The sequence below is a fragment of the Phascolarctos cinereus genome, unplaced genomic scaffold (assembly GCF_003287225.1).
Source record: "Phascolarctos cinereus isolate Bilbo 61053 unplaced genomic scaffold, phaCin_HiC Scaffold_5;HRSCAF=322, whole genome shotgun sequence".
NCBI classification, from domain to species: domain Eukaryota; kingdom Metazoa; phylum Chordata; class Mammalia; order Diprotodontia; family Phascolarctidae; genus Phascolarctos; species Phascolarctos cinereus.
The window spans coordinates 236,178,911-236,196,840 of NW_027555958.1; the positions used below are offsets into that span (position 1 = coordinate 236,178,911).

General features: G+C 37.7%; 1 protein-coding gene across 2 annotated transcripts in view; it reads left to right on the top strand.

Moving 5' to 3' along the window:
* KIF6 (kinesin family member 6) overlaps positions 1-17,930 on the top strand; it is a 477,193-nt gene that overhangs the window by 342,881 nt on the left and 116,382 nt on the right. For both annotated transcript variants that reach the window (XM_020999471.2, XM_020999469.2), the window contains exon 14: positions 4,624-4,732. In XM_020999471.2, coding sequence (XP_020855130.1) covers positions 4,624-4,732 — 109 coding nt within the window. The remainder of the gene's footprint in view (positions 1-4,623; positions 4,733-17,930) is intronic.

The window sequence follows — 17,930 nt, forward strand, 5'->3', positions numbered from 1 at the left end:
CTTTTTATATTTTTAGCCCAGTGCACAGTACATTGCCTGGTATATAATAAGCTCTTAACATAGTAGAGTTTTTTTTTTCATTCCAGATAAAGTTGGAAAATTGGGGGTAATCCCAGTTGGTGCTGGGCTTTGCATTCTCATAGTTTGCAGCTAAAGAGTTTTGCCTTTATCTGTGATCTATAAGCAGTCATTTGAGGGCTCTGAATAAAGGATGCATCATGATTAGATACAAAGATAGATTAGATAATCATGTGTACAATGAGTTGGAGGGGGTTGAGAGGTGAGGAAATTAGTTAGAAGCCGGTCCAGACAGGAGGTGATGAGGGTCTCAGTAGAGGTCATGGCAATAAGGATAAAAAAAGAAGGGACATATGTGAAAGATATGGTGAAGCTCACAGGACCTGACAATTGATTGGATGTAGAAGGTAAGGTAGAAGGAGGGATCAAAATGATATCAACCCTTTGATCATAGGTGTTGCTGGTGGTTCCATTCACAGAACACAAATCAGGAAGAGGAGCAAGTTTGGAGAGGAAAAATAACTTCAGTTTAGAACCTAATGAGTTTTAGATTGACAGTACATCCAGGGAGAGGTTTCCCATGTATGGCTGTGAGAGTTGAAGCTCTAAATATAAATGTAATTTCCAAGGAAGAGACTGTGGGAGCAGAAGAGAAGAGGACTAAAGACAAAACCAGTTTCTTTCCCCAACCTTCCCCTACTCAACTAACTTAAGGACCATTGAGCTAGTGCTAGTCATAGTTGACAAAACACAAGCTAGTAATATGTGAGAGAATGTTGCCACATTCAGACTCTAAACTCACAGTTCCCATTGTGTTACATGAAGCAGTGGAAATAACACTAAGCAAAGAAAGAGCAGTTGGACTAGATCAATACACAGAGGATTGATTTTCATGCCATCTGAAAAAGGCAAAATACCAAAACAACTGGGAAAAAATCCTGCTTGTTAAATATTTCCAAAATGGAGGATCAAGATGGTTTTAATAACCATTGACCCATATGCCTACACTCCCATTTCTACGTAGTTTTTGTGTAACCTCCACACATATTGAGGACCTATTTTATGAAGGTAGAAAGAAGGAAATAAACAGACTTTTGCAATGATACTCTACAACAGACCACTTCCTTAGAGTCACAGAATTGACTGAAAGATACAGAGAATACCTGATCATATTGTGCTTATAATTTGTTGACTATTTTTTTAATTGATTCAGTAGCATATGGATTGAGGAGTCTTACAAATACCCTTCCAAAGCCAGGTGCCCACATCAGACGCACACCTAAGTTCAACTAATTAATAAAGGACACCAATCCCAAAGTGCAGGAGGACTCTGGGAACAAAACATATGACCAGTCTTCTCCACAATGTCATCTCCTCTGTGACTGTGGAAAGCGATTTGGTGGTCCCTTACCCAGTTTCCAACCTGATTTTATAGGACCTCTTTTCTTTCCCAAGGCCCTCCCAGAGTTAGCTTTTCCTTCCACCTCCTATTGTGGAGGGATCTATTCCTTCCATCTACTATTTTAAGCAATAAATTGTACATCGTTTGGGTAGGCTAGATACACACTGGAAAAAGAAATTAGTCTCTTAACTCTTGGGAAAGGGAATGTTGATGGGTAGTAGAGTCAATTTGATGAGATATGTAGAGTCAGGTCTCAAGTGGTCAGTGTATTAAGTACCCCTAAAACACCAGCTATGCAGTGTTTTTCTTCTGTGGTCTATTCTTCCAATTCTTACAAAAACCCTTCCTCATGTTCACCCCCTTCTTAAGTATATGGTGCAGATGTGAAGACTATACTAATCACTGTCTGTTTGCTTCTCATTGAAAGAGGGTGGAGTGTCTGTGTTTCACCATTCAGACATTCTTCATGGTGCTATTTTTATCAATGATAATCATTAAGTTGTTGTCAGCTGGGCACATTCAGCTGTCTTACCCGGAGGCAGACATGATGTGAGGGAATGTCTTTTTTTTTTCCCAGGGAGGGGTAAAATAATTTTTGTTCTGTTTGAAAGCTGCTTGCTGGAGTCCCAGAGTGTCACCAATTAGAGTTGGCCCTTGAATCCCTCCCCCACAGGTAGTCAGGACAAGATCTACTCATGAATACAACTCTAGCCACAGCCTTTAACCTGTTACACACTAGGGCTGGCTTTCTCCATGGGACAGGACATAGATATTGCTAGAGAAGATAATGCTACAGGAATGTCCTCAAGGATTTAGTCAGCCAATAAACATTTATTAAGTGCCTGCTATTTGCCAGGCACTGTACTGAATGCTGAGGATTCAAGGAAAGGCAAAAGACAATCCCCCTCTCAAAGAGCTCATAGTCTAATAGAGGAGGGAGCATGTGAACAACTTTGTACAAATAAGTTCTATATAGGATAAATTGGAGATAATCAACAGAGAGAAGGCCTCAGCATAAGGGAGATTAGAAAGATTTCTTATAGAATGTGGAATGATAGCCTGTACTTGAAGGGAGCCAGGGAGTTGAGGAGAGAGAATTCCAGATGTTGGAGACAGCTGGTGAAAATGCCCAGAGATGGAGTGTTTTCCATGAAGAACAGCAAGGAGGCTTGTGTTCCTGAATCACAAGACTGGAAAAGGGGAGGGCAGTGTGGTTATGAAGGGCAGTGAATACCAAACTTTATGTTTGATCTTGGACGTGATAACCACTGGAATCTATTGAACAGAGGGATGACTTGGTCAGAGCTGGGCTTTGGGAAGGTCCCTTTGGCAGCTGACTAAAGGGTGGACTGGAGTGAGTAGAGACTTGTGGCATAAAGACCAACCAGCAGGCTATTTTAATAGTCCAAGTATAAATTGATGAGGATTGATGAGTATAGGTAAATTTTTAACATTTCACACAATTGTCAGAATTCCCTTAACTCTATATTGGCTGGAAGCTCTTCCTTCTAAATACTACACTTAAAGACCTGGGGCTCTTATATGCCTTTCCTTCAAGAAAGGGCTAAACTCAATCTCATTTGCACAGTGACATTTAAAAAGTTTGAGAGACACTATTTCTGAGTAATTAATCATTTTATTAATAATGCTAGCATTTTATGAATAAAAGGAATGATCATTTGGCCATCTCACTTTGATCAAAGATTACTCATGTCAGTAGGCTCACAGTTTATATACCGTGGAAGAGTAGGTGTTCCTGAAGGTGGCAATCAACTCTGATTGGTTAACAATTAATGAGAGAATTAATATGAAAATGACAGTTGGGTTTACTCCAAGGAGAGTCTTGGAGTAACTGATACTGAGCACCCAAATCTTGGTCAAAGAGGTTTATCAATTTCCATATCACCCGTCTGACAAAAAGTAGAATCTACATTTTCCCAGACCTCTCTGAGTAAATACAATGAGTAGGAATCCACCCCATTCACTTAAACTTAGAATTTCTTTACTATCATTGATGAGATCTTAGCCTGGGTAAGTCTTTGCCCAAGCTTTCCAACACTGGTTGATTTCTGGATGAGTAAGTAGAAAAGGGAAAAAACCTTGGTCTTAATGCAATAACTAGTTATTACATACAAGAGAGAAATAATATTTCTGTCATCACCCAGCTCCATTCCTGTGAACTGGACTTTACCATGCCCAGAGAAGTCTCATCATTAGGAAACTCATCATCCTGCAAAATTGCATTGACGTTGCTACTCAACAACTCATCAATTCCCTCTATATCTTCAGTTCCCCTCTGACTGGAGGACTAAAGGATGGAACAGAGAATTCCTCTCAAAGTCTGTTCCCAGGCCAACTATCTCTTCATTCCCCATCCAGCTGTACTCCTTTGGACCAGATCCCATCATGCATCTGCACAGGATGCCTTCTCTTTCCCTCTCAATCCCCTTCTTCAGCTTCTTTTTATGTATTGTCTTCCCCCATCATATTGTGAACTCAAGGGCAGGGACTGGTTTTCTTTTCCTTTTTTTTTTTTTTCGATATTTGTATCCCAAGCACTTAGCACAGTGCCTAGCACATAATAGGTGTTTAAGAAATGTTATAGTATAGTCTCCCACTCAAATTTCCATTTTAATGATCATTTATTTCCCTACCATTTACCTGGAAATGTATAGGGAAAGTAATAGGAAATCAGGATTGGGTCATGAAAGGAAAATGAGGGGGAGGGATGAAGCATCTAAGATGTGGCACTAAATTGAAATGAAAACATATATTTTAGATATTTCCTGCTATCTAATGTTTAAAATTTTCATTTTTGTTATGGTCATATTGCTTCCTCTAACCAGATGTTCCCCCCCCAAACCTGGCAAACTCAAGAACAAATAAAAATCTAGCAAGCATAAAAGATGAATCAAGAGGCTTTTATAGTGCCAGGCACTAGACTAAATGCTTGGGGATACAACAACAAAAACTGAACAGCTCTTATCGAAGCCATACTAGCTATATATTCTATGCTTGTGAAAGCAGCTTCTTCACACAGGCCTGTGGTTGGCTAGAAGGTCCAAGAACCCCAGATTTGGTGTGGAGCCTTATGACTGCAGGTGTCTCAGAACCACTGGCTGCTTCAGAGTTTTTTCCTGAATTGCCAGTAGGATATCATCCTCTTCCTGGGGCTAAAGAGATCTTAACATGTCCCCAAACAGGAAAGAAAGAAGAGATGTCACTGGGACGGCAGGAGGCTTTTGAAATCTTCAAGCAGGATCATGCTGATAGTATTACGATTGAAGACAACAAACAGATTTTAAGACAGAGGTAAGACTGTCTCTGCAAATCATTTCTCCTTTTGGGCCTGGACATTCCTGGTAGAAGGAAACATGCGATTGTGTTTTGCCTGGTCTGCACAGCCCAACTAGGAGAAGGAATAATGTGCTGTTTCAAGTTAACATAATTTAATATTATCTTAAACTGTTCTGTAGTAATTTCATATGTCGAGTCTTTATCTCCCTCAATAAAATTATAAGATAATTGAGGTCAGGGGTCATGTTAACAGGCAATTCTGCTTTTGTAATTGCTTACCACATAGTAGATAGCATTCCCAGTTCCCTCTACCTATCCTCAAGGGCACACACTCCTGCTTGTCGACTGTCCATCCTAAGATGTGGTAACTTCACTTAAAAGAATCCTTCTGATGTGGTTTAACACAGGCAGAGTACAATGGAACCATCACTTCCTTAATTTTGGCCAGTATATAATGAGACAGCCTAAGATCACATTCAGTTTGGGGGCTTCCCTATCACATTTGTGGGCTCTCGTGAGTTTGCTGTCCATGAAAACTCTCGTATTCTGGAAACTGTGAAGCTAGTATGATAGCACACTGTGTCTGTTTCTTCATGGGAGTAGAGTTCCCTTTTATTTACGTTACTGTGAATTATTCAGTTATTAAGTATTACATAGTTATAAATACTTAAGCCAGGGGAGTCAGAGGAAATTCTTTCATTTCTAAATAAATATCCGTGCACACCAGAGAGAAATTTATATATGTGAAATGCAATAGGTATGTATGTAAATATGATTTCTAACCACCATCATCATGAATGGTAAATGAACTTTTAGTTGTTTCTGTAGTGGTGAGAATAGACTACTTATATCTGTATTTTCTCATCCATTCTCTCTAACAGGAGTATAGGCTGAAATCAGGAAATAGGATTTTTGTGTAGCATTAAAAAAAGTTTCCTAGCTATTTTTGTTGTCATTCAGTCATTCTGATCATGGCTGACTCTTTGTTGACTGACCTTCACTCCAGGGTACTACTTACATTGTCCTCTACCATTACAGTACTACCCTCAAGGTTTGAACTCCCCTTCAAAGGAAAATGAACTTGGGGTTGCTAGAGAGGCAACCTCATTTCCCAAGAGACCTGTATGATCTAAATAATTCATGGTAGTAACAGTAAGCAACATCCAGATTTTATCATCATGTCATGGCCTTATCCCTTGGTTCTCCTCCAGTTCTGAAGCCACATGCTCAAATCCTTTAAGAGGATGGTGCTATCCCGAGATTCCTCCTTTTCTTTCCAGAAATCTAAGTCCCAAGATCTTCCTTCCAAGAGGATAGTGATTTTAAGGCACATCTATCCCTTCCCCACTTATCTTTCTAGAAAACTGAGATTTAGGAGCTCCCTTCTATATCCAAGAGACTAGGTCATGTGGCTCCATGTTCTCCTGGAGTTGAGTGGGCCTCCCCCAGCCTCTTTTAGCCACCTCTCAGGGCATACAGACAAGAACAAATGCAACTGCAACACATCTCTGTCTCAGATCTTGCCTCCCTATGGCTATCATTAATGGCTCTCCTAGGAAGGTCATGAAGATTTACACCCCAGGTTTCGGTTCTACTCTTAACTTTTGCATAGTTCTCTCTCTTTGCCTTCTTTTTCCAAATCTCCTTTCTAACTATTCTTTCTCCCTAAATCTCTTCAGTAAAAAGGCATGACTGTGGTCCACAATAAGAGGCAATCATTCATCCTCAATGAGATGAGAGTAGGTTGGCAAGCACCTAGGCACAGATGTCCTCAATCCTTTTAATGAAGATTTTAACTGGCATATCCATAGCCTCCACAGGAAGATGCCTTCCCTATAAAGCCTTCGTCAAGTTAATCATATTCTTCTGATCAACCCTCTACCACTCAACCCTTTCTTAGGGTTCATCTACATTTTCATTTTGTTCTCTCTAATCAGGAGCATTCTATAGTGACTATAGAAAACTAAAAGTTTAAACATGATGACTATAGAGGTGTTTAATATAGCTGTTTAAATTTTCTTATGCTGATTTACCATGATAGGTACTAAGCTATATAAGCTTTGATCAATCAGTAAGAAAGTCAAAGAGAATTTGAATAAAGGCTATCTCTCCTTTTTTAGACTTTATGCCATTAAATCTGACTTGAGAAGTTTAAATACAAGTACAATACAGAATCAGGACACAAAGTAGGTTATACAGTCAGGACATAAAGTAGGTTTGATTTAGAAAACATTGTAGTGGCAGGTTGCAGAAAGTGATCTAGAAAGCAGCACAAGGTTAGAGCAGAGGTTAGGAAGTGTGGTTTTGATAAGCGAGGTGAAGCCTGGTCAATTGCTTCTGTCATTCTTGCCAAAAGATTATCATGAAGACTCTGATATCATGTATCTCATTTGTTGTCATCAGTCTATAGCTATATTATTAGCTATAAGCTAATATTGCATAGAGAGTGTAGGTGGGGAATGGAAAGCATTGACTGACTCTCTAGATTGCTGACAAAGAGATATCTAAGAGATCATAAACAGAATAATTGTTGTTCATCTTTCATTTTGAAGAGGATCAATGACATCACAATATGATGGGTGATGTCTTGACTTGTTCATGAATTGGATTTAAATGAGGCAGAGTTGCACAAAGCTATCACACTTACTCTCTCTTCCAGAGTCATTGAAGTCCAATGTTAGGACAAAAGTCAAGATGATTGGTGATGGCCCAGGATGCAGTGGATGACCTTGGTGTCTTTGATATCCAACAAAGTTCTAAGTGCCCCCATAGTGCCGCCTTCATGTCATTGAAACAAATTGTTCTCATCTACCCATTCTGCTGGGAAAAGTCTCCAGAATAATTATAACATTAGTGGGAGATTTATGGACCTGTAATTTCATTATTGTGAGCAAGATGGGAACTTCTTCCACTCTATACAGATCAGAAATATCTCAGTAAGCTATAGTTTTAGAGAGCTGTCTGTACTACTGAAAGATTAAGTGGCTTGTCCATGGTCACACAGCAAATCTGTAGCAGTAGTAGGTCTTAAACTCAATCTTCCTGAACAAGGCAACCCATCTAATCATTGACCAACAATGTCTCTTTGTAACAATAATAGTAAAAATGTACTCTTCTATCTAGTGACACCCTCCTAGCTGTTCTACAAATAAGACATTCTATCTTGAAACTCTGGACATTCTCTCTGGCTGTTCCCCATGCCTGGAATGCTCTCCCTCCTCCACTCTGACTGCTGACTTCCCTGGCTTCTTTCAAGTCCCAACTAAAACCCTATTTTCTACAGGAAGGCTTCTCAACCCCTCTTAATTCCAGTGCATTCTCTCTGTTATTTCCTATTTATCCTGTACATAACTTGCTTTTGGGGAAAAGCGTCCCCCACCCCATTAGATTTTAGGCTCTTGGAGGTCAATGACTATCTCCTGCCCCTTTTTGCATCCCTAGTGCTTAGCACAGTACCTGGTACATAGTAGGGGCTTAATAAATGTTTAATGAATTAATGGCTAACATTTTTGAGTACGTTAAGGCTTACAACTTCCAGTTAAGTAAGATAGCAGCAAATATCTGAAAGAGACCCCAGATGGAGAAGGGATAAGGAAAACCACAGAAAAACACAAGAAAACTCCTCCAGTCCAGAAACACAAAAAAGAACGCAAGAAGTACAGAGTCTGGAAGTCAGCTAAAGTCTTAGTAAACAGGTCTGAAGTTTGTGAGCGGTGGAAGAAATAAATGATCCTAGCCCTGGCCTGTCAGAAAAACAGCAAGGGACAGATCCTGTGCAAAGAGTCAGGACCCACATGAGAACTCCTCGGAGAACTAGGAGCCACAGCAGGAGACAAGGTCAGCTTAGTGCCTGAGTACCCACACTAGTGAGCTTTGCAAAAGGCCTGAATCCAGGGTGATTACAAGCATCTAATTGGGTCTCATCAAGACTATAGCAGGAGATAGAGATAACTCCTGATTAGGGAGTTTGCAAGGAGAAAAAGGAAGAGATGGATTAAGGCCACTGTCTGCAGAGGATCACTGGAATACTGAGTCATAAAATAGGACTGAAGAAGAGAATGAGGCTTAGTCTTAGCCATCCCAACCATAATGACAGTAGAAGTAGCAGCCAGACTATAGCGGGGACAGGACCAAATAGATATTGCTCAAACCATCCAAGAGTTCTAGAGGGAGTGGAACCTGGCCCTACAAAAAGTCCCAGTCTAAGAATTCAAGAGCAGGAAAAAAAAGAGTAAATAGAAGAGGGAAAAAGAACATAATAAAAAGATACTATAGGTTAAGAGAAACCTTAGGCAAGCCCAGAAGAAGTGAATAACTTCACAGCAAGTAGGGAGAGATGCTCACAGGAGAAAAAAATGGCCACAACAATAATTGGAAGAAATGAAATAAGAAATAAAGAGTAAAATTGAAAGTGAAATTAGAGCTCATAAGGGGAAAAACTGGAAAGGGAATAAATAGCTTAGGACAGAAGATTTGAAACCTTACCCAAGTAGTAGACACCATGAAGATATAAAAGGAAACAATCAGAATTCAGTGACTACATGAAAAAACAAGAAATATTGGAACAAAGTTAAAAGATTTAAAAAGTAGAAGAAAATATAAGCTGTCTTCTATCAAAAACAGCCAATCTAGAAAACAGTTTGAGGAGACATAATTTAATAATCATCGAGCTCCCTGAAATGTATGACCAAATAAAACTGGATATCTTATGTCAAGAAACCAAAGGAAAATTTCCCAAATCTTTTAGAACAAGAGGGACAAGTAAATATAGAGACTGTATTAGTAATCCCAAGATAGTAACCCCAAACTGAAAGAAAACATCCAGGAATGTCATAGCTAAAATCCAGAGCTTCCAAGTCAAAGAAAAAATATTTCAAGCAGCCAGAAAGAGTTCAGGTACCAGGGAAGCACAGAGAGGATCACAAAAGACTATGCTGCAACTACAACAAAGGAGAGATAATTTGGGAATGTGACATTCCAAAAGACTAAAAGATAGAGGCTTGCAATAAAGAATTTGACCTGAAAACTGAATATAATTCTATAGACAGAAAATAAACTTAACATAATAGAGGACTTTCTAGCCTTCATAATGAAAAGACCAGAGTTGAGTGGAAATCTTGACATGTTAACACAAAACTCAAAGGAAACTTATGAAAAAAGAACATTTGGGAAATTTCAAGGGCCTAAATGATGATATGGTGCTTATGTTTTAATAGGTGGAGAAGTAACAAATATTTTTTCAGAATCATACTGTTCTCAAGAGTCATAGAAGGAGCTGAGTAAGACAAACCTAGAGATTGAGTGTGGTTTTATTCTATTTTATTGGTTTTTAAGAGGTGAAAGAAACGAGGGGGGGGAAATAAATACTCTAAGGAAGAAATGAAGAGAAAGGGGGAGGCACTCACAATTTTGTGTAATTGGTATGCACTAGAATATTGTACAAAAATGGAGAAAGATGTGCAAGGAGCAGGAATCTTATGAAATGCATTTTTATCTAGCCACACACAATTTTTTTCTTGTGTAGAAATGCATGAAACACAACAAATGAGCAGGACTGATGAAGGGGAGAATGTCCAAGTCAGAGAGAGAATAGTCACAAGCAAAACAAACTTTAGCTTCAGAAGGTGAATCATAAAGCAGAGATTAAAAAGTACGAAAATGTAAAAACTAGGGGCAGCTGGCACAAGGGAAAGAGCACTGGCTCTGAAGTCAGGAGGACCTGAGTTCAAATCTGGCCTCAGACCAAACACTTGACACTTAATAGCTGTGTGACCCTGGGTAAGTCACTTAACCCCTTGCCAAGAAAAGGAAAGAAAAGGGAAGGGAAGGGAAGGGAAGGGAAGGGAAGGGAAGGGAAGGGAAGGGAAGGGAGGAAGAGGGAGGGAGAAAGAGAGAGAGAGAGAAGGAAGGAAGGAAGGAAGGAAGGAAGGAAGGAAGGAAGGAAGGAAGGAAGGAAGGAAGGAAGAAGAAAGAAAGAAAGAAAGAAAGAAAGAAAGAAAGAAAGAAAGAAAGAAAGAAAGAAAGAAAGAAAGAAAGAAAGAAAGAAAGAAAGAAAGAAAGAAAGAAAGAAAGAAAGAAAGAAAGAAAGAAAGAAAATACAAAAACTAGAAATTGCCATCTGGAATCAGTGAGGGGAAGAGGAAGAATAGGAATTAACCAATCATAGACTGCTAGTGTTGATCAGATTCCTTCTCTTTCTCCACTCCCTTCTAATTTTCTTTTTTTTTTGGGGGGGGTTTAGGCAGTGGGGGTTAAGTGACTTGCCCAGGGTCACACAGCTAGTACGTGTCAAGTGTTTGGTCTGAGGCCAGATTTGAACTCAGGTCCTCCTGACTTCAGGGCTGGCACTCTATCCACTGCGCCACCTAGCTGCCCCCTCCCTTCTAATTTTCAAAGAGGAGGACAGGGGGAAAAAAAGGAAAAATATATGATGTTATGGAAGGAAATTCTCAATTAGCAATCATAACCATGAGAGTGAATAGGATGAACTCACTCATAAAACAAAAGAGACTAGCAGGATAGATTAGAAAGCAAAATCCAACAATATAATGTTTATAGGAAAAACACTTGAAGCATATATATTCATGCATAGTTCAAATGAGTAGCTAGAACAGAATTTATTTTGCCTCAAGTGAATAAAAAAGGGCAGCAGTCATGATCTCAAATAAGGCTATAGTAAAAACAGGGTTAAAAGTGTTAAGCTGAGAAACTACATTATGTTCATCAATGTATCATAAATAATGAAATAATATCAGTATTTAATATAAGTATGCACTGAATGTCATAGTATGCAAATACTTAAAGGAATATTCAATAAATTATGGAGAAAATAGAAAGCAAAATCATAATAGTTGCAAACTGATATGTGCCCCATTCAGATCTAAGCAAATTTAATGAAAAGATAAATAAGAAATTAAGCACCTGGGTAGAATCTTAGAAAAAGTAGATAGGATAGTTCTCTGGAGATTACTGAAAAAGCAGTGGCTTTGTGTTTAGATAACCTCGGTTTAAATCCCACCTCTGATTTGTACTATCTCTGTGACACTGGGCAAATTGCTTAACCTCCCTGGGTCTATTTTCTGACTTGTAAAATGAAGGGATTGTATTAGCTAGCTTTCAAGGTCCCTTTCAGTTCTAGATCTGTAATCCTATGAATGGAAATAGAAAAAAATATACATATTTCCAAGTGAAGTGTGGAACTTTTACAGAATTGTCCATGTGCTAGGGCACAAAATCAAACAGATGCAGGAATATTAAACATTTCCTCTACTGACCACAATGAAACCAAAAACTATAATCAATAAGGATTATTTGAAAGAAGGATTCAAACTTAAATGGAGACTAATTTAACCCTAAAAAAAAATGTGGATCAAAGAACAACTCATAGGAAAAAATAGACAATTTAGCCCAAAAAAATGACACTAATGAGAAAATATACCAGAACTTTTGGAATAAAGCTGAAGTAGTCCTTAGAGGAAAAATTATACCTCCAAACACTTTTATCAGCAAAGGAGGGAAAGAACAGATCAGTGAATTGGGCATATGACTTAAAAAAAAAAACTAGAAAAGCAAGAAATCAAAAAACTCAAATTAAACTCAAAAATACTGAAAACCAAAAAAGAAATTAACTAAATTGAATTAAAAAAAGAATTCATAAAACTAAGGGCTGATTGAAAAAAAACTAGTAAAGTAGAATCTGATTTCTTTAAAAAGGAGGAAAACTAATCTGCCAATATATGAAATTAAATATAGAATTCACAACATATGGAGAGAAAATAAAAGAAATCCTTAAAAATTATTTTAATCCAATTCTACAACAACAAAACTGATAATTTGAATGAAATGGATGAATGCTTTAAAAATTTGAAATACTCAGATTAAGAAAACAAGAGATAATTAAATAACATACTCTCAGGAAAAAAAAAAAAACAATTGAACAAGCCATAAAGGAACCCCCAAAGAAAGAACCCTGGACCAGATGGGTTTCTAAGTGACTTCTATCAAACATATAAAGAACAACCAATTCCAATTTTATAAAAATTATGTGGAAAAATCAGAAAAGAAGGAATGTAAAATCGTTCTATGAGATAAGTGTGGTTCCAGTACTTAAACTAGGAAGAGATAAAGCAGAGAAAGAAAACTACACACCAAACTCTCCTAATGACTATTGATGGAAAAATATTAAAATACAGCAAGTTGTTTTTAAATGTGACATGATCTGATTATATTTATTATAGGAATGACTGTGGGGGCAGAGAGAGGGTTAATTAATAACAGGAAAACCATAAAAATAATATGCTATATTAATAACAAAAACATTAAAAATCATGATTCTGTCAGTAGATGTAGAAAAAAGCTTTTGATATCCTTTTTTGTCAAAAGCATAAAAACAAACAGACTGTTCTTCAGCATTGTGAATAGCAGATATGTATAAGGACTGGACCTTTAAACTCACTGCTATTGTAATCTCCCAGGTGAGAAAATTTCCTCTACCAATTCAAGTTGACACCTTCTCTGCAATTTATAGTCTTAAAGAGTTGCCTAGGACATTGAGAAATTAAGTGACTTGCCTATAATTACAGATCCAGTATGTGGTAGAGTCAGTACTAAAATCATACCTGTAAGGCAGCTTTCTATGCCACTATGCTATGCTATGCTACCTATGTGATAAATATTATCTATTAAAAACCAATAGCTAGCATTATCTGTAATGGAGAGACATTATGGGCCTTTCTAATAAAATCAAATATATTGTTTGGTATAGTTCTGGAAGTGCTACCTATATAAAAATAAGACAAGAAAATAAATTAATGAAATAAACATAAGCAAAAAAGGAAACACAATAGTTACATTTTACAGATGATATGATAGTTTACTTAGAGAACCCTAATGATTCAACTAAAAATTAATACAATAATTAATAAGTTCAGTAAAGTATTAAAATCTAAAGTAACCCTCCCCAGAAAAGCATTGGTCTTTCTGTATATTATCAACAAATCCCAATAAGAACAGATAGAAAAAAGAAATTCCTTTCAAAATAACTACAGAATATGTAAAATTATCTTTGACTCCACTTACCAACACATACACACAGGAATAATGTGAGTGGAACTACAGAACATTATATAAATACTGGTAAATAATTAAAGAATTATAGTTGAATTGAAGAGTTCATAGTTGAACCCTGCTAATGTAATGAAAATTATAATATCACCTAAAGTAATTGACAGCTTTAGTACCATACCAATCATACTAATAAAAAGTTACTTTGTAAAACTAGAAAAAATAATAAAATTTGTCTGGAAGAACAAAAGGTCAAGAATCACAAGGAAAATACTTTTTTAAAAGTAGGAAAGCAGAGGAACTACTAGTATAAGATCTAAAACCATACTAAAAATAATAAGCATCAAAACTATTTGGTACTGGTTAAGAAAACAGAAAAGTTGATCATGGAACAAGCAATTAAGAACAGAAGCAATTGAACATTGGCATAGGGTTTAATAAACCAAAAGACTTTACTGGGTTAAGGATTCACTATTTGACAAAAACTGCTGGGAAAGCTGGGAAAAAATCTGGGAGAAATTAGATTGAAACCAATATTGCCCATCATATAACACAATGAGATCCAAATTGATACCTAAATATAAAAGATTATATCATAAACAAATTGGAGGATAAAGGAAGAATATACTTTTCGTAACAATAGATGTGTTCTTGACCAAACAAGGAAAAAAGGACCACAGAAGATAAAATGGACGATTTGATTCCATAAAATTGAAGTGTTTTTACTCATACAAATACAATGAAATTATAATTAGAAAGGAAAAAATGAACTGGATGAAAACATCCATTTCAGAAAATTTCTCTGATAAAGGACTAATTGCCAAGCTATCTAAGGAACTGATACAAATATGAAAATAAAAGCCATTACCAAATAAGTAAATGGCCAAAGAATATGAACAGGCAGTTCTCAAAAGAAGAAAAGTAAGCTATCAACAGCATATGCATTATTATACAACAGCCACAAGCATTATTATAAATAATAATAAGAGAAAACTGTCAAAGATGATGGAAAAAGAAAATGACAACTGTTGGAGAGGACCTCTGGGAGACAAGCACAATTGGCTGAACTATGAATTGATCCAGTCTTTCTGAGAAACAATTTGGAACTATGCCCATAGAGTACCTAAACTATATGTACTTTTTGATTTAGTGATACAACCATTGCGGGGGAAGGACCCACATGTACAAAATATTTATAGCAGTACTTTTTGTTACTGAAAAGAACTGGAAACTTAGGAGGCATCCATCAATTGGGGAATAGCTGAACAAATTATGGCATATGTACTGGATACTGTTGTGTTGTAAGAAATGCTGAATAATATGGTTTCAGAGAAATGTGGGAAAACCTGTATGAACTGATTCAAAGTGAAGTGGGCAATAACAGAACAATTTATTTGATGAGTATAATGATGTAAAGGAAAACAAGTGAGAAAGACTATGATTAATTCAGTAACCAGTCAAATACCAAAGACTGATGAAGAATCATGCTTCGCAGCTCTTTGCAGTGAGGTAGCAGACCAGAGAGATTGTAGAATGAGATCTGCATTCTCAGAGGTGACCAATATATAGATTAATTTGGTTTAACTTTATTGTTGCAAGTGAAATCTTTTATTTTAGAGTGTGGGGGAAATAGTGATCAGTGATAGTGATACCAAAACAACAAAAATTTTAAAAAGTAAACAATGAAACGTTTTAAAAATACACAGAAGAGAGCAGAAAGAAGTTCAGAAGGGCACATAGACAAGTAAGAAAATGTTGGACTACTCTTTTAAATCTAATATATATTTTAAAGAAAAGCTATAGATAATAGAGATTGATAGACAATCTCCCACAGGAGATAGGAAAACACAGCTCTACCTAACTAATAGAGTAGCTAGATAGGACAGTTGATAGAGCACCAGGTTTGGAATCGAGAAGATTCATCTTCATGAGTTCAAATCGACCTCAGACACTTACTAGCTGTGTGACCATGGGCAAGTCACTTACCCCTATTTGCCCCAATTTCCTCATCTATAAAATGAACTGGAGAAGGAAATGGCAAACCATTTCAATGGGGTCACAAAGAGTCAGACATGACTGAAAAATAACTGAACAACAGCTTGGCTGCCTTGAAGAATATCAGGAGTCATGTTACTTGGGTGTTTTACCTTCTGCCACAGAGAATGCCCTTTAATGTTGGCTGAGAACCACAGAACCTTAGTTCATTTAGCCGACACATCTTATTTTATAAGAAAAGAAACTGAGGGTAGAGAAGGGAAGGGCATTTAGTAAGTAAATAACAGAATTGGATCTGCAACCAGAAGATTCTGACCGGTCACCTAAGACATGTTTGGTTCTCTTGGCCTTTCTTCTTCTTTGAAAATTTCTTTCCTGAGAGCCAAAAGTAAAAGGGGGAGGGAAAGAAGGCAGTGAGGCAATCAGGGGAGGACTTCCATTCACATTTTCACTCTTCTCCCTCTTCCTCATCATTATGTCCTTTTCTCTCCTTCCCCTTCTCTCACACCCTTGGGAGAAAGGAGACCTTTCTTGTTCTGGGCTTCTCTTTGCCCTAGATTCTGCTCTGGCCACCAGGATTCAGAAGTATGTGGGTGGAGTGGTCTGGAGAGACAACAGCCTCCAAGAACAAGGGAAAATGGTCTCAGACCACACCTCTCCAGTGGGCACGCTCTTTTTTAGCTTTGTGCTAGCACTGCAGAATAGAGCCCAAAATAGACTTTGTGGCTTCCTCTAGCAACCTCCACCAGACCTGGCACTAGAGAACCCTTTGAAGTGAGTTAACTACTAAGCATATTCCTCTCATGCCCTGTTGGGCACACTCCACACTCAGGAGCCATGAAGCTCCCATCCTGGCCACTACCACAATGTCAGAATGAGAGTTGAGATAAAGATCTCCCCTGAGCAGTATCGTGGTAGACGTTGCCTTGTCTGTCTCCAGGCTTGCTGTAATACCTCAGAGCTTCTCCAATGTGATGGCCAGAGAGGTTGCTCAACTATTACTGTAGAACCAGTAGCTGCTCACCTTTTGTGCTTCTCTCTTCCCAGAGAGCATCAAGTCCATTGCCATTACTGGTTTCATTATTGGAGCAACATATTAAAGATGGTACGGGCCTTGCAGATGACATGCTCCAAGCTTCAGCAAAAGTGTCTGTTCCTCAAGAAAAGACCTAGTTGGACTCAGCTTGACACACAAGCACAATATGTTTCCCATAGTATTTCTCTCATTGCAGAGTACAGTCTCCAGGACTTACATGCATGTTGTGTTTTTTCATTCACGGTCCTCTTTTTCTGGAATGTTCTCCACCATCCTCTCTTCTATCCATCTTTCACTGCTCAAATCAAGTCCCACCTCCCCCATGAAGACTTCCTTAATTTTTCTTACCCTATCAGAACTCCCATAGCATTTAAAGTCTATGCCACATATTTATTTACTCTCTTGGGGTTCATGCTTATAAGTCTTCCCATATATATGGGAATGTATATGAAGGAGCCACCATAGCTTAATGCCCAGGACCTAGTCTAACAAAAGTTCAGCTTGCCTTTCCTTAATATCCATCCCACACACCCACACACTTACACCCCTACAATAGCTTTTCCTGGTCTGGATCTCTCCTAGGTTCTCAGGAATGCAAAGCTTTTTCACATAGCATTTGTCTGACTACCTTGGGACCTAGAGACTGTTGAGTGGAATGTCAGGCCTGAAGGAGTTTATATGTATATAAGTCTTCCCAACTTGAAGATAAGGAAGGATGTCATGCTATTTTTCTGAATACATCATAGTATCTAACATGTGTCTGGGCACATGGCCCATTAGAATGTAAGATTCTGGAGAACAGGAAAGGTTTCATTTTTATGATTGTATCCCCAGAGCCTAGAACACTGACTGGCACATTATAGCTATTTGCTGATTGATTGATTATCCTTTTGGATTGATTGATTGATTGGGACAAGATGCCCCATGAATATTTATTGTCCCTAGCCATAAGAGATATAATCTTGTGATCATATGATTGACTGATAATATCCCAGGGACTTTACACTCATGCCGTATGTAGCCCAAGAAATTTACAAAATGACACAATAAAAAACACCAAGTGTTTATTTTGGAAGACTGAGCTGAATACCACATGCTAAATGTGTTTAGTCACTTAGT